The sequence below is a fragment of the Choloepus didactylus genome, chromosome 5 (assembly GCF_015220235.1).
Source record: "Choloepus didactylus isolate mChoDid1 chromosome 5, mChoDid1.pri, whole genome shotgun sequence".
Lineage (NCBI taxonomy): Eukaryota > Metazoa > Chordata > Mammalia > Pilosa > Megalonychidae > Choloepus > Choloepus didactylus.
Window position 1 is genome coordinate 142,032,921 of NC_051311.1, and position 25,526 is coordinate 142,058,446.

Here is a 25,526-nt window from a genome sequence, read left to right on the forward strand (position 1 = left end):
TATTCCCTTAAACATAGTATTCCTTTTTTTTCCGTTTAAGATTAGAAGTTACCTTTTCTGTGAATCCCCACTTTATCTCCAAGCCTCAGCTGGTGCTTGTCTCCTCCAGGATTTCCTTGAAATCCACCCCACCCCAGGAGGAGGGAGGCAGCCCCTCTGGCACTCCAGTCTCCAGCATTTCCCCCTACAGACTGGATTATAGCCATATACCTCTGTCTCCCTGCTGAGATGGTGAACTCTTTGAAGACAAATTTACTCATCTTTGTATCTCCAGGACTTAGCACAGAAAAGTCTTCAACAAATATATGTGAAAAGGAGGGACAGAAGGAGTGACGGAGGAAGGGAAGAAGATGACTCCAGGTAAAATATATAATAACAACCACCTATACTGATTGAGAACTCATTATGTGCAGACACTGTTAAGGGATTTATATAATTCACCCATTGTCATCAGGCCGATATGAACCTCAGCTGCCCCAGCCTCATCTGGGAGCTGAAGGGTTAATGCCTGGTCTATCAGGGGCCTCCAGGATCCTGCTCCTTCACACACACACACACACACACACTGTCCTGCTCCTTCACACACACACACACACACACTGTCCCATGGCCAACATCTGTCCTGACCGGTTCGTGTCTTAGTTTCCCAGGGCTGCCCTAACACAGTACTGCAAACTGGGAAACTTAAAGCAACAGAAGTTTATTGTCTCAGAGTTCTGGAGGTTGGAAGTCTGAATCAAGGTGTCACCAGGATCTTGCATCCTCTGAAATCTGCAGGAATCTGGCAGTGGCTTGATGCAACCCCAAAACCCAGGGCATAACTCAATCTCTACCTCCAGCACACAGCTGTCTTCTCTCTCTCTGTCTCCTGCTGACTGTGCCCAAGTTTCCTCTCCTCATAAGGACACCAGCCATATGGGTCAGGGCCCACACTAATCCAGTGTGGCCTCGCCTTAACTGATACCATCTTCAAAGAACCTGCTTTCAAATAGAATCACATTCACGGGCTGGGGGTTAGGACTTGAGCATACCTTTTATGGGGACACAATTCAATCTGTAATACCTGGTGACCATACCACATGCTTTTAGGTATTTTGACACTCCCTCCCTGCATGTGATCTTCTGGAAGTAAGTTCTAGTATTGTCCCCAGAATTCAGGTGAGGAAAGTGGCTTAGAGAGGATAAGTTACCTGCCCAGGATCACACAGAATTCAAACCCAGGCCTGATTCCAGAGTCTGTGTTCCTAATGGCTTCTGAAGACACTCAAGGTGGTGCGAGGGAGACCTCGGAGGAAGAACTGCAGGGGTGCTGCTTTTCCCCCAAAGGGGTTTTGAGAGTGTGTGTGCTCAGCACCGGGATAGCTACAGCTGCTTGTGAAGTTAGGAGGAAGAGGAGGTGTGGGGAACAACTGCAGGCAGAGTGTTCGTTTACTCACTCTTCACTCAACAAGCATTTGTTCCCACCCCAGGGACACACCACACACAACTCAACCAGATGTGGGCCTTGTTCTCAAGGAGCCCACTGTCTAATGGGGGACTGACATAAAACAGACATTCCCAGGAAGAAACACCATTGTTCTAGGTGGAGGTGTCAACCACAGAGAAAAGAAGATGCCAGGGGTGGGAGGGGGCAAAAGAAGCCAAGCTCCAGGGTCGTGTCTAGAAGGGGCACTCCAAGGAAGTGGATCCGAATGAGACCAGGAAAGCTGGTAAACCAGTTGGCCAGGGTAAAATCAAGAAACTAGAATCATATACTCTATTTCTCTTTGATTTTCCTTTAGGATTTCATAATATAATCATCACAACTCATCCCTGTTGCAGTATGGGGAAGCCAAGAAAAGTGTACTGATTCAAGCTGGGGCAAAATCTATAGACATATGAGCAGTATATTCCAGAGACATCAGGAATCAGAGAATGAGGACCACAAAGGGAGTGAAAAACTTGGAACTACGTGAGGGGACCCTGGGCCAGCCCTCCCCCAGACCCGGAGCTCTTCCCTGCTGACCCCTGCAGGGTCCAGATTTCACAGTGGAGGTTCTTGCTCCCACACCCACCCTGCCTTATTCTGTGCTGACCAATGCACACTGTCAGGGCTTTCTGTATGTCTTGTTGGATGCAAAGACTAGAGAAAGTTGCAGTACTTCATCTTGCAGTCTCCAAAAAGAAATTTATCATCCAACTCCTCCCAATCTTCCCAAACAAACATTTCATTTGCCGGACATGATGGCCATTTTCAACGTGTTATAGTGAAGTAAGAGTCAATCAGATGACGCTATTTTAAGAAATTTTTTTCCTTCCTAAAAACCACCTAATTTTTTCCCCTCTTCTAGAATTTGCTACAAAAAGATTTAGTAGTTAATGTGCCATCTAACTTTTTTCCAGGACATTGCACTAAATCAAGAGATTTATTTTCCTTTCTCTTCTTTTTTTTTTTTTCTGAATCAGCCCAACCTAATTGGTTTGCCCCTAATTACTTTTTTCTTATTTAGAAATTCTTTTTCCTCATCCCTCACTTATCTCCTACTAATAAGCTTTCAAATGACACATCATCCCTCCACTAACAAAGAGAAGTTCCACACTTCTCTGTGTGAAAGGACTAACTGCTCTAAGTCTCACGCTGGCTTCACAGTTAAGGAGCCCCATCCACTTTCTACATCAGGACGTTAGGAACGGCTGTGGGGTGCAGCCAGAACAGTGAGGTCGGGTAACGGGTTCCAGCTTATTAATTTGCCTGACTGCTGCTCACAAGAGGAAGAAATAAAGGCAATGAAAGCATATGCATCATCCTTGGTGAACTGTGGGATAAAACACTTATTTTGGAAATAACGATTCCAGGTAGGAGGGCAGTGAAAAATGGGGTCCATGAGAAGAGAGTGTTTTATTACACAATTTCTAAATTGTGAGCACTTAATGCTCTTTCATTATCATACATTATCACACAATTCTATAAAAATCGTTTCTAGGAAATCATTCCCAAAGTTCTGAAGCCTCCCAAAAAGAGAGAGAAAGCAGAGTTTAGAAGGAGCCCTGTAAAGAGAGAAATTGTACTTTCAACTTTACATGTTAAGGCTTACTATGTCAGCGTCCATGCTACAGCCTTGGGCAATGCAGTGACTGAATGTTGTGTAGCTGCTCTCGGGCCATGACTTCAAAAGACAGTGCCATTTTTATAAAGGAAAGAAGGCAGTTAGGACTCTTCTATTTTTCAGATATGAAACTAAGGCCCAGAAAGAATAAGTGAAAGTTACTTAAGTGAAAGCTAGTGCAGTAGTGAAGGTGCTGGAAAAAAGAATCCATCTGTTTAGATCTACAGCTCTACCATTTCCCCTCTAGATGCACAGCAGGGTTGGGGAGCATCTTGAACTGGCCCTGCTTCATCTCATCAGCATTTCCACGCCCTTCGCTGGAGTCCAGGTTTCATTCCAGGGGGTACGGTAATGTGCTATATAATTTGCTGATCACGTTGGCATAGAAAACATTGAGGAACTTTTGACTCCTGCTCCCTCATTAGTATCAAGACCTGGAGATAATGGAATCAAGTGAATTTGATAGGAGACTCCATGGCCTATCCCAGATATCCCAGGAAAACCATTCAATCTATCTGAGCCTCAAAATGGCACCAAACTTTTTAAAATATTTACTGTCTTTTTAAAAGAAACATACACAACTAACAACCAAAAAAAAAAAAAAAAGAATAATAAATTTGCTAGCAGAATTAAAAAAAAAAAAGTCACCAAACTGAGGACACTCAGTGGAGCTATCCCATAAATCCACTTTGGATGATGATGATACTTTTGTATAGATCTTGATGGCTGCAAGAATTTCAGGTATACTTCCTCCCTTCACCTTCTTCAAAAAGCCCACCCCTCTGCAGTGCACTCCAAGGAGACTCCCTAGCGCAGCTTTGCTCATACTCCAAGGTGCTCTGGAATCACCTGGGGATTTGTTAAAATGCATATTCTGATTCCATAGGTCTGGGGTGGGGCTTGAATTCTCAGGTTTCTAATGAAAGCCCCCAGATGCTGTTCACTGGCTACACTGAAGAAGTCACTTTGAATAGCAAGGCCCAAGGGCACAGTTTGAAACCCACGGTGCTAAGGCTTCACCAGGCAATGATGATGTATCACTCACCCTTGATGGGGCACCAATGCAAAACTCACCAGCAGAAGACATTTCCTACTGTTTGTGCAGTAAGGAATTAACTTTACCCAAAGAGAGGTCTGGCCTTTGTCCTGGCTCCTGGAGGTAACCTCTAAGCCTCTGGAATTTGCCAGGTGATAGTGTCTTTATTGTTCAGGGTGCCCCCAGCACACCTGCTAGTGTACGTTCATGAGATGACACAGCAGGGCCGGTCACTCTGGTAGTGTCAGGGTGTGGACTGGCCACAGGGGAAAGACCAACCCTGTGATTAGAGGTCACTTCAGCCCAGCCTCTGGGAGCAGGGACTGGAGATTGAGCTCAGCCAGGTGGGCACCGATTCAATCACATATGTCTATTGTACCAGTTTGAATGTATTATGTCCCCCAAAACACCATTATTTTTGATGTAATCTTGTGCAGGCAGATGTATCAGTGTTGATTAGATTGTAATTCTTTGAGTGTTTCCATGGAGATATGCCAAATGCAGGTGATCACTTTGATGAGATAGTTTCCATGGAGGTGTTACCCCACCCATTCAGGATGGGTCTAAATTAAATCACTGGAGCCATATAAATGAGTTGACAAACAGAAGGAACTCAGCGCAGCTGTGAGTGACATTTGGAAGAGCAACTGAGTGACATTTTGAAGAGGAGCTTTGCTACAGCCAAGAGGGACACTTTGAAGAATGCACAGAAGCTGAGAGAGTAGCTACAGATGAAAGACAGTTTGAAGACAGCCATTGAAAGCAGACTTTTGCTCCAGAGAAGCTAAGAAAGGACAAACACCCCAAGAGCAACTGAGAGTGACATTTTTGAGAAACTGCAGCCTAGAGAGGAACGTCCTGGGAAAAAGCCATTTTGAACCCAGAACTTTGGAGCAGACACCAGCCATGTGCCTTCCCAGATAACAGAGGTTTTCCAGACACCACTGGCCATCCTCCAGTGAAGGTACCTGACTGCTGATGTGTTACCTTGGGTACTTTATGGCTTTAAGACTATAACTGTGTAACCAAATAAACCCCCTTTATAAAAGCTGATCCATCTCTGGTGTTTTGCATTCCAGCAGCATTAGCAAACTAGAACACCTACCTATCGAAATACCAATAAAAACTCGGGACACCGAAGCTCAGGTAAGCGTCCCTGGTTAGCAACAGTCTTAGAGTACTGCCATACAGTGATGTGCCAGGAGGGTAATACATCCAACTCCACGGGGAGAGGACAGTGGAAGCATCCTGTCTGAGACCCTCCCAGACCTTGCCCTATGTGTTCCAGTGGATTCTCGAACCTGAGGGGGCAGGGGGAACCCCCGAACTTGCAGCTGGTGTCTGAAGTGAGGGCAGTCCCAGGAAGGACTGCACTTAGCCGGTGGAGTGAGGCCCACTCGGGTAGTGTCAGAACTCCTTGCCCCACGTTATTGACAGGGACACCTGGCGGGATCACAGGCCTGAGCCACGCAGTGAAGAGGCTCCAGGAGAATGTGCTCTGGAGGAGTCTAGGACAGGACTAAGACAAGAGTTACTTACGGGAGAAGCGGGCAAGTGGTCTGGCATTTTTGTCTCCAGCCTCATTTGCAACTGGAAAACAAAAAGAAACAGAGGAGGCAATTAAGAACAAGGCATGTTTTGATTCTTGAAGACGGTTGTATGACTATGTAGCTTACAAGGGGTGACAGAGTGATTGTGAAAACCTAGCGGCTCCCACTCCCTTTATCCAGGGTATGGATGGATGAGTTGCAAAATGAGGACAAAAACTAAATGAAAAATAGGGTGGGATGGGGGGGATGGAATGATTTGGGTGTTCTTTTTTACTTTCATTTTTTATTCTTATTTTCATTCTTTTTGGAGTAATGAAAATGTTCAAAAATTGATTGTGGTGATGAATGCATAATTATATGATGGAACTGTGAACAGTTGATTGCACACCATGGATGACTGTACGGTATGTGAATATATCTCAATAAAACTGAATTTAAAAAAAGAAGAAGAACAAGGCACAGGTGTTCACAGAAAATGCCCAACCTACAGCTAATCCTGGGGATGATTTGGCATTAAGCTATATTCAGGAGTCTTTGTAAGAGGATAAAGGGAACTTTACTCCCTTTCTGTCTATATTTCAACTCCTAAATGAGGTCAAATGCCATAAGCATTTTGATTAGAACATTTGAATAAAACTGGAGAAGACTTTAAGAAAATATAGTTTAATATGCCTGGAGAAGTTAAGTACTAAGAGGCAGACATGCAGGATTTCCAAACTAGTTGTACGTCTTTCTGCTCCAAGTTTCCACCCAACCACCTGACAGGAGTCCCAATTTTCTCTGATCCATAGGGGCAAAGCCAAGGCAGAGATCTCAGAAGATAATGACAAAGTTGGGTTTTGTTAGGAACATTTAAATTGGACATTAAACAGTTAAGCTCAAAAAGAGAAGGATCAAGAAAATTGTTCAACAAACTGCCCTTGAAAACCTCACCTCTAAAGCTTCTCAGCATGGTGGTGTATCCTCCTCTAAAAAGCCTCTATTTTATCATCATGTAGATAGAGCCATAATCAATATCCCCTATAATTTATGAGACCATATTTGCAAGAAATAGATCAATTATTGAGTAAAGACACAAATTTCACTTACTTTAAATATTACCTTTACTGGTATAAAAATTATGCCTTGTTCAACAGTTTTGTGTATACATAGTAAATAAGCATAAAAATCTGTGATTTAGTGGAATGAACACCCATATCAATCAACTGGCAAATCTGTTCATTTTAGTTGGTGAGGGTGGGGGGGAATCAAAGCATAAGAAAAACAAAGGAGATTGCCAACTTAATCATTAATATAAAAGTGGCAGCAGCAAGACAATAGAAATAACTACTTTTATCATTTTGCAGAGTGAAAGAAGTCAAAAAATTCCTTTCACACTCACAAATATAAACATTTTAAAATTCACTACATTTGGAAAATTACAAAAAAATCCCACTAATGCATTTGATCACAGTCTATTTTTGTATTCCTGTAATTTGCATTGCCTTTCTCTCTACATCCTCTTTGTACAGTACAAATAAGACTTCAGACTAAAGCAGCCAGCAGGGGGTGGTAAGAGTGCATCCTGCTACCACTGTCTCATACCATCACATTCAAAAGAGAAAGAGGGGCAGGAGTGTCAAAGAAACTCTGTACCAAACAAACCATGAAACAAATTATTTCAAACTCAAAAAAGGGTCACGAGGTCTAACAGCAGTTGAGTATTTTCTCTGTCTTTCAAAACCAATCTTGCATGTTTGTAGAAACACCTCATGAACATAAATCACATTCTTTTACCTGCCTACAGGTAGAGCTACATCTAAAATACTTCAGTCTACTGCCTTTGAGACTTTAAGTCTTTATGCATAATTTAACATCCTCACATGGATATTATCACAGCTAAGGATGAGACACATGAATTTGGATGATCACTTGGAATACTCTGAGGAGTTTTCCCAAAGTTGCTTTATAACCAATAAAAAAGGATCCCTGGTTCAGTATAGACATGAAGTTCCTCAGAAAGTTAAATACAGAGTTACCATATGACCTAGCAATCCCACTTCTAGGTATATACCCAAAAGAACTGAAAGCAGAGACTCAAACAGATATTTGCACACCAATATTCATAGCAGCATTATTCACAACTGCCAAAAGATAGAAGCAACCCAAGTCTCCAACAAATGATGAATAAATAAAATGTATTATATACATACAATGGAATATTATACGGCACTAAAAAGGAATGAAGTTCTGATACATGTGACAAGGATGAACCTTGAAGATACCATGTTGAGTGAAATAAGCCAGACACAAAAGGACACATACTTTATGATCTCTCTGATATGAAGTAATTAGAAAAACAAGCTCACAGAGTCAGAATCCAGCGGACAGGGTGGGCGTAGGGAATAAGGAGTTGAGGCTTAAAATGTACAGAGTTTCTATTTGGGATGATGGACAAGTTTTGATAATGAATGGTGGTGATGGTAGCACAACATTGTGAATGTAATGAACAGCACTGAATTACATATTTTAATGTGGTTAAAAGGGGGAAATTGCATATATATTACTAGAATAAATTTTTTTTTAAAATCCATGGAATTGCACAACAGAAACAATGAACCCTAAGCTAAACCATGGACCATAGCAAGCAACTGATGTGCTTTCACCAAGTGTAACAAATGTACCACACCAATGCAAGGTGTTAATAATAAGATGTTACATGGAAACTCTGTATTTTATGCATGATTAGAAAAAAAAAATAGAGCAAGGTTTTTTCCAGAATATTGCTGCAGAAAGTGAAGGGCTGCTTTTAAAGCAGGAAATCAAAACAATCACTGAGAACACCAGCAACCCCCCTAAATTCTTGGTTTGGTGGGTGTACACTTTCCCAGGAGGAAGAAAAGAGGAGGGACAGTAATGTCACGGACACCCAGCGAGGGCTGCTTCCTGGATCAGCCTGAGACCCTCCCTTCACAGGCTGCTGCTTCCTCCTCTCCCCCAACCCATCCATGGACTGGAATTGCTGACCCAGATCTGAGTCACTTCAGGAGAAGTAGAAATCAAGATCTAGGCCAGTGGGATACCAGGAGGGTTGTCTCTCCAGAAGGAATCTGAGCTCCGCTACCAGCCTCACTTTAAAGGCAGACCTGCTGAGCCATTCCCCTGCTTGAAGGTCCCAGAGCCAGCAGTATACAGCGCAGCTCACTTGGCCCCAATCCATCCTTCTCCGCTTACCTCCCACTGTATTTCCCAGAGCATCTTTTTGTGCCCAGCAACAGGCACTAAATCAACATTCCCATGCATGTCCTTCCCACACTCGCCCTTCCTTACTATTGCCCCTTCCGTCCCTGTCCCCTGGGACACCCATCCCCACAGCTTCATCTGGCCAACTCCTACTCATCCTGTAAGATTCAGGGGGAGCCCTTCATTTCAGGAGAGCTTCCCTGACCCTCCACATGTTCTCCATCCAGTAGAACTCTGGCCCAGACATCTGACACCCCTTCCAGACCAGCAATTTTCAAACCTCCAAGAAGCATCAGAATCACCAGGAAAGGTTATTAAAACGCAGATTGCAGGGTCTAAGGAAACACAGTGTCTGATTCAGCAGATCTGGGGTGGGGCCTGAAAATCTGCATTTCTAACATGTTCCCAGTTGATGCTGAGAATGCTGCTTCAGAGACCACACTTCGAGAACAGCTCCTCTAAACTATAAGCTACCCCAGGGCAAGGACCGTAACTTTTCCCCTTTGTATCTCCAGTCCTTTGAGCAGTAACTGGCACACAGAATAATGCATTCAGTCAATAGTGTTAGAACTGAACTGAAGTAGACTGACTAGATACCAGTCACCACAGATGGCTTAGTAGACCAGAGATTTCAGGCTGGCATCCAGAGGATAAGAAGCCCCAGATGTGCTTTGTTTGGCCCCACAATGTTTTTAATTTTTAAACTAAATTAGTTGTCCGTATTTAAAAGTCAGAAATTTTCAAATATAAATAAAGATTACCAGCTTCTCTCAAGATCTGGAGAAACAGAAACACTGGGCCTCCCATTGCACAGGATAGCAGTGGCTGGCCCCGAGGTGCCCCTTTGGGCACTGCTGCCTCCTGCATGTTCAGCTCTTTGCTGACCACTTGCTGGGCTTTCTGAGCTCTCCATCTGTCTAGAAGGCAAGTGAAAACAGGACCTTTAAAGGGCCTAAAGAATGAAATTAACACCAACACACAGCAGCACCTCTAAACCTGGCTACAGCCAGACTCGCTCTGTCCCCAGCGCCCACCCACACATCCCCACTTGGCGTTCCATCAGCGAGTGTGGACCTGCTTGGGCACAGGTGGGCTTTGTGACCAGCACAGGACTTTATTCACTGCTGTTTGCCCTCCACTGGAAAAAAAAAATGTGTACTTTTAAAAATAAAGTCGATGGCCCATTTATCAGGCACAATTAGAGCTTGAAATCGGGAATTTGGCAGTATCTCATAAAAATGATTATGTAGAAGTATGGAAAGTTATCTGCAGCATATTATTGTGCAAAAATGCAGATTACAGATCTGTATGTATACTAGATTCCACCAAGGCTGAATTTAATATCTAAGCTACATGTGTACACAGGCACAGAGAGATGAATGGAAGGGTACCTACAAAAATATTAAGTTATTTATTTAGCATGGTGGCTTTTGGGGAGATTTTTAACCTTGCTTAGACTTCTCTGCATAAACTCAATAGTTGTGATAAGCATATGTCATGTTTATAATCGGGGAAAATGTCTTTATTGGAGGAATAAAAAACAATTCGCTATTGGTCTTTTTCTAAAATAAATGTGTGTGTGTGTGCATGTGTGTTTTGGATTCCGATTTAAGAGCAGTGTTGGATCACTCAGCCCAAGTGACCTCCCATCTCTAGTCCAAGAGGAGTGCCAGGAAGACCCAACAAAAGGATCTCCCACTCTATTCTCCAGGGAGTCCCAGACCTTCTAGGTCAGTGGTGTGCAGCCCTGGGTGCACATAAAAATAACCTGGGGAACTTTAAAAATCCCGATGCTCAGGTCACACCCCACACCAGTTAAACAGAGCCTCCAGGGATAGGAACCCAGGCATCCTACCCCAAGGTGATTCCAATGTGCAGCCAAGCTTGAGAACCACGAATCAATGGTGTCACTTCATACATCTGTATCAAAGCAACATTTCGGAGACGAGGGTGTGGCTTGGATTCCTTCAGAAGTGATCACCCCCATTCAGTTCTTCCTTTCCATATGCTCTCCTTCTGTCACTAAAATCCTAACCTGAGGCGTGCCTTTGCTGTAAGTAATATTCAGCAGTAGGGATGCAAATATAACTATGGGGATCGATTTAGTAGGCAGTGCCATACATTTTGAAGGGTTCCCTATAAAAGGATTCACCTCGCGTCGCCTCTACCTTCAGCACATGCATACTGTGCGCCGCCCGAGAGCTGGGAGCAGTTAGGAGGTAAGCTGTGCCTCATACTCTGGTTTATCAAAGTGTGATCAGCTAGGGAACTGAATTTAAGATCATAATAATGACGAAGATGATGCAGATTGCTTTGTTCGATACCAGATCCACTGAATCAGAATCCCTGCAAGTGGGAGTCTCGGTTTTAAACAATTGCCTAAGAAGCAGCATTCTAAATGAAGTGTTACCCAGTGTGTCTGCTGTATATTTCACCTCCTCAAAAATTCACCAGAAACAAATCTGAAAGTAAGGACATGCCATACAGACCAGTGGGAGGAATGGAAGTTAACTCAGAGCAACAAGCATCCCAACCACACACAGGTGGTGAAGGGGGCTCAGATGTCCAAGTTAAGCCACTGACAACCCAGGCCAGCAGAACAGTGCAAGGGAGGCCGTCTAAACGGCCGTGCCGGTGGCCTAGGCAGGTGTGTACTGCTTCGTAACCAAAAGCAGCACCACAAACACCAGCCTTGTTTTGAAAGCCCTGACACCTGGGTGAGTATAAACTCAGCTGAGGGTGCTGGGTGCCAGGACAAACACACAGAGAACAAGCAAGCCCAGGCCAGAGCCTGGCTTCCTGCAAGGAAATCTGTCCAGCGCGCTGCCTGGCTGCTGCTTTGCCACAAGCTGTGTCCAGCCCAGGGATCCTCTCCAGTTGAGGTCCTTTGGAAAGCCTGGTGGCTGGAACACCAGGCACCAAGGACTCCCGGAGAAGACAGCGGTGGAATGAGGTTCCAGGCACCTTCCCTAGTTACAGTTGAAGATGAAGCACAGAATCACTCAAGGTGTTTGGTCTGTCCTCACCCTGCCTTCAACTTGCAACAACCTAAGCAACAGCAGGGAAAACAGGATGGAATGCTGGGGGTGAAGAGGCTTGGTCTGAGACCACCCTCAACCATCTGTGCTTAGATGTTGTGTGCTAAGTAAGGCCTTCCATGACCTCCTGAGGATGGCAGCCCCCAACCTCTCCCCTCTCTATGCTCCCATCCCCTTCCCTGCTCTGTTCTCCCCACAGCACGTAACCACCTTCTCATTTGCTCTATACTCTATTTATTGGGTTAGTGTTTCTCCTCTCAGTACAATGTAATCCCCACATAAGCATGACTCTGTCAGTGAAAAAAAGCTGCTTATCCCCAGTGCTAAATGCTGGGCACACACTATTTCTTGAAAGCATCAATGATAACCTCCTACCAATCTACCATCTGGAATGGGACTGGGACTGAGAATGGGGAAGGAGAAGAGGAAGTACAAGGATATTAACATCCACTAAGCCCCACAAAGACATGTTCCAGTCCTAACCCCACGACCCACGGGTATGAACTCATTTGTAAATGGGATCTTCAAAGATCCTACTTCAAAGATCCAAACTGAAGCAAGGTAGGCCTTAAACCAATATAGCTAGAGCCCTTATAAGCAAGGGAAACTTGGACACGGGAGTAGAAGCCAGGGGAGGGGACAGAAGAAGGAAGTTCGCCCTGTGGCAGAGGCAGAGACTGAGCCACCACCAGAAGGCTATAGACTTCAGGGAAAGCACAGCCTGACAATATCTGGATTTTGGTCTTCAAGCCTCCAATAAATTCCTGTTGTTTAAGCCAATTACTTCTAGGGTACTTGTTATAGCAGCCCTAGCAAACTAAGACAAGCACCTATATGGACTTTAAACATCCATCCAGTCCTTTGAAAATATTTATCAACCACCAACTAAATTGCAGATACCAGATAAAGCTGTGAACAACCAGTCATTGTCCCTGCCTTCACATTGAATAAGACTCACTCCACTTTAGCAGGGAGGGCCCTGAAGCACAGAATGGTTGGGTAATTTTTCAAAAGCCACACAGCTAGTAACTGGCAGAACCCTAATTCAAACCCAGGTTTGTTTTGTCTCTGAAGTCCATGCCCTTCCACTTAGCCTCTCTGCCTTCAAGCAGAGTAAGTAGGTAGGAAACATGCTCCAGAGCGTGTGGTCCCACCCTCTTCCCCATGCCACTAGACCAGTGAGAGCCCTACACCAGCCTGCAGAGAATGGGGAAGGTCCCCTGCCTGGGACCTGGGACAAGCCCAGGAGATTGTTGCTAAAAAGAGGCGCTTTTGTGAGGTGGGCAGGCAGGTCAGGACTCCCAGCAGGAAGATCCAGAAAAGGGAGAAGCTAGTTACAAACAGGGAGCTTCACTGCCCAATTCCTGCAAGAGCCTCACTGCCAGGTGTATCCCCAACTATATTAAAACCTGCCTTGGGTAGAAAATAGTAACAAGGGAATAGGAACAAGAATCAAATTCATTTTACCAGGAAGCTGTACAACTCACAAAACAGTCCCTAGGAGGTAAGACCTATTCTTCTTAACGGATGAGGAAAAGGACATTCCAAGAGGTTAACTGACTTGTCTGAGACTTGCCACAGCAAGACAAAGCAGCAGAGCTGCAAACAGAATCTGTGTCCTCTAGCTCCAAGTCCAGCAATCTCAGATAAGGGAATGTGACCCCATCTATTTAATCCCCCAGGAGTAATTTGTCAAAGGTAAAATAAAAGCATTCCTTCATCCCCATTTGATAAATGTTGTCATTTGTCAATCCTGGGATCTGTCTGAAGCATAAAAATTTGTAACTCCATGGGTGAGGCCGAATCGAGTGCTATGTTGGGAAGACTTCTGATGCCAAGTCTGAGCTTAGCAAGATGTGTCTGTGACACGTTACCAACACCTGCCATGAGTGGGGGTGCGAGGAGGCTGCAAAGGCAGGATGGCTGGACAGTAAAACCCTTGCCAAGTCAGAGGGAACAAAAAACAGTGTGGCCAGAAAATGTATAATTCACAGAGATAATCAAGTTAAATATTTAGATAAGATATACCATTGGAATTGCTGAAAATGAGAGATGCTATGTATATAACATGATTAAGGACTATGATAAGCACTGATAATTTGTTACCTAATTTTATCTTCACAGCAACTCTTTGAGGTTATTGTTATTATTTTCCCATTTTCTGGATGTGGGAACTAAGGCTTTGAGAACTTAAATAAATGGCTGGAGATAAAACAACCAGTATGTGGCAGAGCTAGAAAGTGAATCCACTAATACCTTACTCCAGAGCCAGTGCCCTGTGCTATCCATCACATTTTAGTACATCCACTATTTAGTACTATTTGATGAACCTTTTGCTGTGGAGCCCAGGCCTGGTTGGGAAACCCTTGCCTCCCCTCCACTGATCCTTAAGACAGAGGTTCACAGAAGAATGCATTCTGCTCTCCTGCTCCTCGTATGAGCAGGGTCTGCAATCCCATTGGAATTTGCCCCAATGACATAAAAGGTGTCACCACCCCCCAAGCCTGTTCCTTTTTCCCCTCCTTTATTCAGCAATGCTCAGTATTGCCTCATTATACCTTCCGGGCCAATTTGGCTGTCAGATATACTCTGAATCAGGCTCTTGCACAAAAGAAAATAAAACCAATTTGTAGTGATGACTCACCAGGGCTGATGATTTGAGAGTGGCAGGGATGGTGCACCCTCCAGGCCCTTCTCTCCTAGAGAAATGGGCAAATCCTTACAGAGGGCAAGGCCTGCCTGCCAGAGGGCTGAAGGGCTCCCGGCTCAGCTCAGCCCAAGGTGCAAAGGACAAAGAGAGCGAAAATCAAATAAGCCTTTGCCAACCTGAGAAGACAGCTATTTTCTTTACTTTTTTTTTTTTTAATTTGGAGAAATTTGGGCCAATGGAAAGGCTTATGTAATATATTTCTTTCTTCCCTGATCCTGATTTTGTATTTGCTTATTTATCTATAAACCACCTCTGCCAAATACATTTTATTTATATTTTGCTCTATGCACCAAATTCTTTATGGACCAAAGTGAGATATTAGTAAAAGTAAAATTTATTTCAATCAATTCTTTGCTCCCTTACCCTGACCCCTCTTTCCAAGACCTCAAGTTGTTCAGGATGACCCTCCACCCCTTTCTGTTACTCAGAGAAAACTATCAATGAACCACTACTGAGCACCCAGCGACCCTCCTCCCCATTTGGCTGGATCGGAAGATGGATACAACATGGTCCTTGGGGACAGCAGTCCAGCTGGGACCTGGGACGCCTGGCACTGAGCTTCCTGACAGGGATCATTCAAGTCAGCACAATATGAATTTCTCAAGGTTTGAAACCACCAGATCCTGACCTCTGGCAGCCTGAGGCCTGGCTGGGAAAACAATATTAATACACGGTATGATCCAAATGCTGCTGAAGGCTAAATGAAGTATCCTCGTTCACACAAAGCAGAGATACTGGTGGACTGGAGGGAGTAGTAGCAGGAGGAACCCAGGGGCCAGTGAGATTTAGTGAGGTGGAAAGGATGACGGAGGGAAAGGGGGTGGTGCATTCTAGGGCCTGGGGCAGACTGAGACCTCCAAAGATATTGTAAATCTCTCATATGCAAAGAAAGATTTTAATTTCTTGGGGAGAGGAGGGTGGTAGGAGAAAGTAGTGGAAGGATAGCACTCATATCTTAATAAATTATCAAAATACCTCTCTGCCAAAGCCTTTCCTTCTTTCTAGTCCCACCTACAAATGTGTAGTATATATGGATGGGAATATGAATCCAACTTGCTCTAAATCCAGGTGAAGTCACACCAGTCAGTGCCATGGCTCACTACAAAGCCCACCGGCTTGGATGCGTGTTCTTCCTGACCGACATCCTGGCGACCACGATGGACATGGATCTATAGGCCTGCTGGCCCACATCAGGGGTGCAGCCTTGTAGGCTAAAGCAGTGCACACACTGCACCCCTACAATTCTGGCCTCATTAAAACACTTGAGCAAACCAAAGCCCAGCAGTAACAAGAATCAGAAGTGTATGAGATTAAAATACGCAATCAAGCCAGCTGCCCAAACTGTTACCTAACTGCATAGAAGGACACTAAAATTTATTGCGCCCCTACTTCTTGTCAAGCTCTACTAGGAAATTTACACCTATAATTTTTCTCTAATTTTCACACTGTCTCATAAGTTAAGTAATATTATTCCTATTTTAGATGAGGAAATTGAGTCTTGGAAATAACTGGTCAAATCAGGGCTACTAAGCGCACTGGATTGAAATGTGCTGGAAAGCATGTTACAAATCATCCAGCCCAGCTCTGCCTCTCCGGCTTGGATCCCCCACAACATCCAGCTCTGGGGATGGGAGCCCACCCCCTCTGGACTCAGGCCCCTTCACCTCCAGGCAGTTCTCTGAACCTTAGGAAGCTCTCCTTCACTGAGTTGAAATCTTTCTAAAGGTCTTAATTCTGCCCCACCCAGAACAGGTCTGATTGATTCTCTTTCCTCTGGAGGGCCGTTTTTAACTGTGAGGACAACTGTCATGCCTGGCTCTTGAGCCTTCTCTTCAGCAGACTGACAAGCCCAGTTCCTTCCTCATGTGATGAAGGGGGGGGTGGGGGGAGGAGGGAAAAGAAAGAAAGAATAGAAAGAAGAAAAGAAATAAAGAAATAAAGGGAAGGGAAGGGGGAGGGGGAAGGGGGAAGAGGGAAAGGAAGGAAGAGAAAAGAAAGGAAAGGAAGAGAGAGAGAAAGAAAAAAAGAAGGAAAGAAAAGGGAAGGAAGGAGGGAAGGAGGGAAGGAAGGGAGGGAGGGAGGGAGGAGGAAAAAGTCCCTAGACCTTTACCCACAAACATAAACCACATCACTGCAGAAAAAGGAGACTGTTTTGTTTCAAATGAGCCTCAGCGACCCATTGTTTAACAGCAGTCATTTCCAGTGATCTTTAGGCTAAACCAAATCTCCAGTTTCCTCGGTCATGTCTCTCTTTTTGTTTGATTCACAGTAAAAACAGAGGATGTCTGGGAACCATCCAAACAGACTGTCCGATTTCCAGAAGGCAGCCATCGAAAGCAGTGTAACTCAGACTTGAGTGTGCACATGAATCCCCTGGGGTCTTGTTAAAACGCAGATTCCGATTCAGTAGACCTGGACAGAGCCTGGACTCTGCATCTCTGACAAGCTCCCAGGTGCTCCTGCTGCTGCCGGTCCTTGCGCACACTGTGAGTGGCGAGATGCTTTCCACATTGGAAAGCAAAAGCCAACTATATTTTCTGAGAGCTCGCTGGAGAGCCCCTGGTGGTTTTGAAAATGCACAGGACAGGATTTAATGTCCAGTTCCCTTGGTTTCTTGCAGCAAAATGTGAGGAAAAGGACTGCTAACAGCAAGCCTTTGAAACCTACTTAATAGATATTGATAGTGTGTGCATGTAAGAGGGAGCATCCAGGGCAGAGGGTGACAAAGAGAAACTCACACCTCCAAACAGTCATTAGATAAACAGAGCTCAACTAGGTGCACCCTACCCCCTGGCACGCCTCCAGCAGGGCTCAAAGCCCAAAACTAATGTAGCAATCCTCAGAGTGGATGCAAGGAATCAGTTTCACAGCCAAGACTAATCTGAGCTGCTCTGTATTTTATTCACGTTCCTCCCAGTATCGGGAGCTTGAGCTCGTGCAAGCTAGATTTCACACACACACATGCACATGCACACACAGGCACACACGTGCACACGCACACGCACACACACCTCCCAAACATCAGCTCAGGCAAGCAGCCAGTGCTGTTAGGACCAACAGCAAAAATCATCACATAATGACCAATGGGGCTGCAGGCTAAACAGATCAAACTACATCAAAGAAATAAAACCAGAGCGCAGGAAATGGTGCCCTGGGGCAAGGGGCCAAGCTGGCTGCCAGGCTGGGCTTCCCGTGGCAGAGGCTGCATCTTTTCACACCATTTCCCTTGACCTACCCCAGGGCCTGGTGCATTTTAGGTGCTAAGTAAAGGGCTGATCTTGACATCAGAGCCGGTCCACCTCCCACGCTCTCATCTTGGAGTCCTATCTTCTAAGCAGGATGGAGTCTGGAGACCTGTGGGGGTCACAAACTGGAGGCAGGCATGTTTGATCTGGCACACATGGTGCTTAGAAATAAACTCTCAGACTTCCCTTGGGAAGTCTGCCACAGCCCCCAGGAATCCCTGCTGCCCACAGCAGGCCTGCTTCATTCCAGCAACCACAGAGCCCTCCACGTGGATATGCGACGGGCTCTCAGACCCAACACGCCAAGGCAGAACTGTCTGTTTCTCCCAGGAATCTGCTCGTCCCCAGGTTTTCCTATCTCAGTAAATAGCACTGCTGTCCTTTCCCCCAGGTTGCTCAGGACAAAAATCATGAAGTTATCTTTATTTCCATCCTTTCCCTTGTGCCCTTCCATTAGTAAACCCAGAGCCTTTACCTCTACACATGTCCTAGCTCCTCCACTCCTTACAGCTCCTCCCTAAAACCAGGCCCCAAGCATCCAGGGCTCTCGCTTAGACAACCCAACATGCTCCTGGGGTCTCCATTTCCGGCTCTTGCACCTTCTCCACACAGCAGCCAGAAGATCAGACCACATCACTTCCCTGCTTAAAACCCTCTGATGCTCCTCGCTGTGTTCAAATCACTGCCTACAAGCCCAACTTGCCTCGACCTCAAGGCCTCTTCTCCTCCACCAGCTGGCTCGGCTCTAACCACCCTGGGCACCTCTCTATGTCTCAAACCTGCCAAGTTTGCTGCCATTTCAGGGCCTTTCGCTTGCTTGTCCTGCTTGGAAGGCTATGTTACAGGCATTAATGACCCTGGTGGTGGTGGCTATGCTTTCCGATCCCCACCCACCCTATGCCAGACACAGGTCCAAGCACTTTATACACGCCGACTTATGCAATCCTCCTAATGACCCTAGGGAATAGTGCCATTGCTGTCCCCACATTACAGATAGGTACCTGAGGCACAGAGAGGTTAGGTGACCTACCCAGGGTCACACAGCTCGTAAATGGCAGAGCCAGTTTCAAATCTAGGCAATCTAGTTCCAGGGGCCTTGCTCTTAACGATTACACTACCTGCCGCTTACAGATCTCATCCCTTGCATGCCTGCCTTCTTTTCACCATTCAGGTTTTAACCAAATGGCATGTCCCCAGAGAGAGGGGCCTGCCCTCCCTGCCCACCCCTGTCTCAAGCACCTATCAGTCTCTGGAATTAACCTATTGCTTATTTGCTTACACATTTCTCCATTACAAAATCCCCATGCAAGATTCTATAGGCCCCCTGAAGGCAGCTCCCAGCAATATTATTCTCCTTTGTATCCCCAAACTTAGAATACTGTCTGGCACAAAACCCCCCCCTCTCCTCTCCCAGCCCCACACATACACACAAATATTTACCCTGTGTTCATGTCACCTGCCTGGCCCCTGCAGGCATTTGAGTTTTCAATTCTCCATCTTGTTCTGTCTTACAATATTGCCAATAATCTCCCCATGGTCTGGCACAACGTCCTCCTGGCCTCACCCCCACCCTCCCTCCAAACACTAATTTTCATTTTTCTCTCTTACAAGCTTCGCTTGCTAATGAGCACAGAGTCTAATAACTGAGGATTGCAATAAGTGTTACGATAGAAAAGTCAAGGGCAGTCTCAGAGGATCGTTGTAGGGGAGTATATTTTAGTTGGAAATTGGAATAGAGCTCTCTCTGAGGAAATTAAATTTAAGCTCACAGTGAGGGTTTTTTAAATACAGAGTTCTTTCGGTTTTCAAGGGGGACTACTTCCCTCAGCTCACCTTTGCACCAAATCCAGCAAAAATGAAGTTCATTTGCAAGGACATGTACAACCAACAGAAACCATTTTTTCTACACACTTTGGGCAACTGGGTGCTAACAAAATCTGTGTTGTGAGAGTTGCTTTTAATCGTGTGATTGTGGACTTTGATATCCATTGTAATTGAATTGTGATTTACTACATAACATAGTACAAAGAGAGAGTCCTGGTTTTAGACTCACGGGGCCTGGCTTTGAATCCGCCTCTACTTGCATAGCCCTGACTCCCTCACTCAGCCTCTCAAAGCTTAAGCTGCTTCTTCTAGAAAGTGGCTTTACCAAAACCTGTCCTGCCTACAATTCACAGTGCTGTTCTAAGAAAACACCCTGTGAATTACAAAGTGATGAGGGAAGCAAGAGGACTTCCTATTGCATTGTAAAATTTTACATCTCAGCTAGCACAGAGAATTATCATGTTTTACTTCCCTGGACAAGCACTGTGACCCCTGTATTTATCTTCAGAGTTTGTATTTAAATTGGTATAATAGCAGATGTGATTAGTATAATGAAGAGAAATAAAGCCAGGTAAGAAGCTGAAGTAGTTTAGGGTGCAGTTTTAGATGGGGTGGTCACACGAGGCCTCTGATGAGGGGAGCTTTGAGCAGAGACCCACATGAAATGTGGAAGAGACTGATAGGGAGACCCAGCAAAAAGCACAGCAGGCGGAGGGAGCATATGTGCAAAGGCCCTGTAGTAGAACATGATGCATTTGGAGATAATGCATGGCAGTGCCTAGCACATAATAAGCACGCAGTGAGCAGGAACTACTGAGATAATGACTATCAGGCCCTTCCTTGGGAATTCTCACTGGCTGCCAGAATAGCTGGTAGATGATCCTCACTTATAATGATTATCACTTGTAGATTAGCCAAAGCCAGGGAAACCCAACATATCACAATGGATACCACTGAAAGCTCCTTGAGACCACAGCTTCCAAGTTGGAACTTCAGCCCCAGGGCCTCTCTTTTTAACACTCTTGCATAAAACACCATGTGTGGGCAGAGGCCATTAAGAAGAAGTACAAGCACAGGAGGGTGGTAATTTCACTCTATTCATCCTCAGTTGCATTCTACCTCCTCCATATTTGTTTTTCCATACTGAGGAATGTTCTCTGCTGGAGGCAGAACATGCAACCACTCAGCTCCCATTTGGGCAGCCAGCTCTGGGCTAGGTGCTAGGGACCCTGAACTGCAGCGAGGGGAGATCTCTGCTCTCAGGGGCTCACTGTTTGGGGGCGGGGGTAAAGGACATTGGTGGGGGCACTCAGGAGGAAACATCCTTGGGGAAGAGCCGACTTCCACCCCCGACCCAGACTACATGAAGTATCCCCACTATAAGCCCCATTATACTTGCTTCCTTTCCTTTCTTTCCTTCACAGCACTTTTGAAAACTGTAATTGAATAATGATTTGTGGGATTTATTGTTTAAGGTCTGGCTCACCAGCTGGACTGTGGACTCCATGAGACAGGGGCCTTGTCGGTCTTGTTCACACCTGTAGTGCTAGCCCAAGGCTGGCACGTGGCAGGGGCACAGAAAGATACCATAAATAAAAGAAGGCTTCTGAAGGCCAGCACACTTAACTCTGTTGGGGAAATGTGAGACCATCCCCTAAGGTGGCCCCTATTGAACCTCACCTTCTGGTACCCAAACCTGTGTGACACCCCCTCCCACACTGGAGCAGGACCAACCCATGTGACCAAAAGAACAGTGCAAAAGTGATTCTGTGTCTGACTTCCAAAGCTTGGTCATAAAAGACATTGCCATGCCCACCCTGCTGTCTTTGGGATCCCTTGCTCTGAGGGCACCAGACAACCATGTCGTGAGGACACTCAAGTAGTCCTGAGGAGAGAGCCACATGGTGAAGAACTGAGGCCTCCCACTAACAGCCAGCATCAGCTCACCAGGCACACGAAGGAGCCACCTTGGGAGCAGCTCTTCCAGCCCCAGGAAAGCCTACAGATGCCTGCAGCCCCAGCTGACAGCTGACTGCAATCTCATGAGAGACCCTGAGCCAGAACCAACAGCCAGGGCACTCCTGGATTCCTTGCCCACAGAAACTGTGTGAAATGATAAATTTATTATTGTTTTAAGCTGCTAAGCTTTGGGGTAATTTGTTACTCAGCAATAGAAAGCTGATATAAGAAAGGACTAGAGAATCCTCAAAGAGCAGGGCTTTGAAGAACAAGGAGGATTCCACAATACCCAGAAGAGGCAGACATTGTATTTCACACATAAGGAACAATGTGAGATAAGGCATGGAGAGTGCATGGGGCACCATGTCTTCAGGAAATGGGAGAGCATCTCAGATGGCCAGGGTGCGAGCTACGAAGAATGACATTGGAAAAGGAGGTGGGGGCTGGGTTCTGACAGCCCTTGAATATCATTCTAAAGGATCTGTACTCTTTAGAGGTGGGAATAATTATTTCCATCTTATAAATGAAGAAACTGAAGCTCCGAATAAAGAATTTGTCCAAGGACACCTAACTAGTAAGTGGCAATCCTGAAATTCAAATGCAGGATGAATTAACACCAGAGCCGCAATCTTGCCAATATCTGTATACCTGGAAAGCTCCATGGCTTCTCAACCAGGGGCCACCAAGTCTGGCTCCCCACAGCCTGACCCAGTGGGTGGCCCTTGTTCCTGCCCTACCTGCTGGGTGGAGAACGGTTAGGCATGAGCAGCCCAAGTGGTCTCCTCCCCGCCCTGCCAAGGGCTCCCCAGGGTCACAAGCAAGAACTCCTCACGGCCTGTGTTGCTTTTCCTTTATGGCCTCAGGTCTCCAGGGCCTCCCCACTGCCTTGCAACAGTGACGCCACTCTGCATCCCTAGGTGATCAGGCCCCACCCCTGGGGGCTCACATTCCCTCCCACAGGGTAAGCCAAGGCAGCATTCCAAGGCAGGTAGGAATGAAATGCCAAGAGAATGGCAGAAGCTCAAGAAGGCTGACAGGACATGTTTCCTAGCTCTGAGCCATCCAGGAAAACAGTGGGCCACCCACCACCTGCCGCTCTTCCAGAAAGAGGAGGTGCTTTGGGCCCTGAAGACCACCACATCATAGGAAGAGTACCCCTCAAAAAAGGGAAGGGAGACTCATATTTCCAGAGTAACCACACTGTGGGGGTCTTGGGCTTTCTTTGCATATCTCTATTTTCACCACAACCCCAGATCTAGGCATTAACATCCTCTTTTTCTGGTTTGGATGTATTAAGTCCCCCAAAATGCCATGTTCTTTGGTGCAATCTTGTGGGGGCAGATGTACTAGTGTGGATTAGGTTGGAATCCTTTGACTGAGTGTTTCCATGGAGATGTGACCCAACCAACTGTGAGTGACACCTTTGATTAAGGTGTAACCTCTTGATTGAATGTTTCCTTGGAGGTATGGCCCCATGGATTCAGTGTGGGTCTTGATTTAATCACTGGAGTCCTATAAAATGAGCTCACAAACCGAAGGACCTCAGAGTAGCTAGGAGTAACATTTTTGAGAGTTGCAGCTTAGAGAGAGAGACATTTGGAGATGGCTGCTGAAAGCAGATTTTTGCTGACACTTTGGGAATACTAGACCAGTGTTTGCTCCGGAGAAGCTAAGAAAAGACAAAGCACCCCAAGAGCAACAATTTGAAGAATACTAAGGAGCTGAAAGAGAGATAGGACACAACCTGGGATCAGCAGACACCAGAGATGTGCCTTCCCAGCTAATAGACGTTTTCCGAACGCCATTGGCCTTCCTTCAGTGAAGGTGTACTTGTGCTAATGCCTTAATTTGGACATTTTCATGGCCTTCAGACTATAAATTTGTAACCAAATAAATCTCCTTTATAAAAGCCAATCCATTTCTGGTATTTTGCATAATGGAAGCATTAGCAAAACAGAACAAGTAACTTGCCCAAGGACAGACAGCTGTCATGTACATTTAGACAGGGTGTATACTGCACAACTCTAGGGAGCACAAGTCACATCATAGTCACCAAAGATTTATATATTTGTCATGACAATTTTCTAGCAGAAACTGACTTCAAAAGGAGCACCCTTTTCTAATTTTCACAAAGGCACATATGGGTCAGCAACAGTTGTACAAGAGCACGCTCCCGGTCAGTAGGGATTTGATCCTGTATCTGTCTGACTCCAAAGCACTTGCTTTTCCAAGCTCTATACCTTACCTGGGATAACTCCAAGCATCTCCATATCAAGTGCTTCACTGTTTAGTTGGCAGAGATAATTCAAAGACCTCTGGACCATCACATGTGGAAAAGATCTTGGTAGACAGTAATCTACCTCAAAACCTTCCCTTTGCAGTGAAGGAAACCAATGCCCAGACAGGAAAGTGAGATACCCAACGTCACACATCACACTTGCATCCTGCTCAACTGAAGTAGTTCTAAGTACAAGCACAGGCAATCACAGCTGGATTGCCTAGGCTGGTGGTCTCGGCTTTCGTTTGCCACAGAATCACCTTTTCAAAGCTTTCTGGCTAAATCAGGGATGTAGGTGCCTGGAACTCTCCCAAGTGCAACACCTCTTCCTTCAAATCAGCACTCTTGGACACCCTCATTGAACCCTGGATTTCCTGAGAGCACAATGAGAAGCTGGCTAATCACCCCTGTCTAGTCCCCTCCCACTGGAGTCCCAAGCCTAGGAAAGAAGTGGAGAGCTCACTAACCCCCTTCTTCCCTGGAATTCAGAAAATAGGTGACTATAACTGCTCCCATGACAATCACCCTGTTCCTCAGCGTGAACCAAGTTGGCTCAACACCTTGATTTCCAGGAGTTTATTAACTTCATTACCATCATCTTCCCACCACTCTTCCCAGACCCTTGGATGGGTGGAGTATAGCAGGAGCACTAAGGTGGTCTGTGTGAAAGACACGTCCACTGGGCTTGGCGAGCCCTGGGGGCTTCAGAGGTGAATTTATGCTGGGAAAGCCCAATCCCAAACCTGAAGGGAAGGGAATTGGGTCCCTCATATGTAATAAGCCGTTTGGAGAAGTTGGCAGAGTGGTAGTGGATCTGGAGAGCCAGCCTTGGTGCCTGCTCATTCCCAGGATGCCGGCCTGATCCAGAAGGAGAGATTACGCACATACCCCCCAGGAGGCAGGGTCTGCTGCCCAGTACTGAAATGCTTTTGAAATCTTAGATGTGGAAATATTTTTTCAAATCTGAAAATGCAGCTGGTAGAATTTCGATGGAAGCATAATCCATGTAAAATATATTTTAGTTGATATTTTGTAAAATGCACTTTGTGTGTGTGTCAACCCTGGTTTCCCAGATCTGTATTTCAGTGTTTACAAGGAAAGAAGGACCCTTCCTCACCTTCCTTTTGACAGCAATTAGAAGTACTTCTTTAAGAAAAAAAAAATTTAAAAATTATTAAAAAAAAACAAAACAGCTTGCACTGCCACCTGATAATTACGTGACCAGGAACAAGTCTGCTTGGCTATTAAATAGAAATAGTGTTATCAGTTTTACAGATGGAATAAGTAAGAGTTAAATGAAATAACATCTCTTTAAAGTGCTTTTAGAACTGTTTGATTATGTGCAACGGAACGTATTGTCAGTTGTCTAAGGCAGGATTCTTTGCTTGCAAGTAACAGAAACTTGGTCCAAGCAACTTAAACAAAATAAAAGGCATGATGTTTTAAGAGGCATCAGGGTTCCCTCAAGGAGACAATGCAGGTAAGCAGGTAAGGCAGGCGCTGGAGTAGGAATTGCAAGGCCACCAGGAACCCAGGGAGTAGACACCATCCACGCCCTTCTTCCCTCTCGTATCACTT

General features: G+C 45.5%; 1 protein-coding gene across 3 annotated transcripts in view; it reads right to left on the reverse strand.

Annotated features, from left to right (window-relative positions):
- The window catches only part of PDE1C (phosphodiesterase 1C), a 567,042-nt gene that overhangs the window by 460,289 nt on the left and 81,227 nt on the right, over nt 1-25,526 (reverse strand). For all 3 annotated transcript variants that reach the window (XM_037837021.1, XM_037837022.1, XM_037837023.1), the window contains exon 2: nt 5,662-5,712. In XM_037837021.1, coding sequence (XP_037692949.1) covers nt 5,662-5,712 — 51 coding nt within the window. The remainder of the gene's footprint in view (nt 1-5,661; nt 5,713-25,526) is intronic.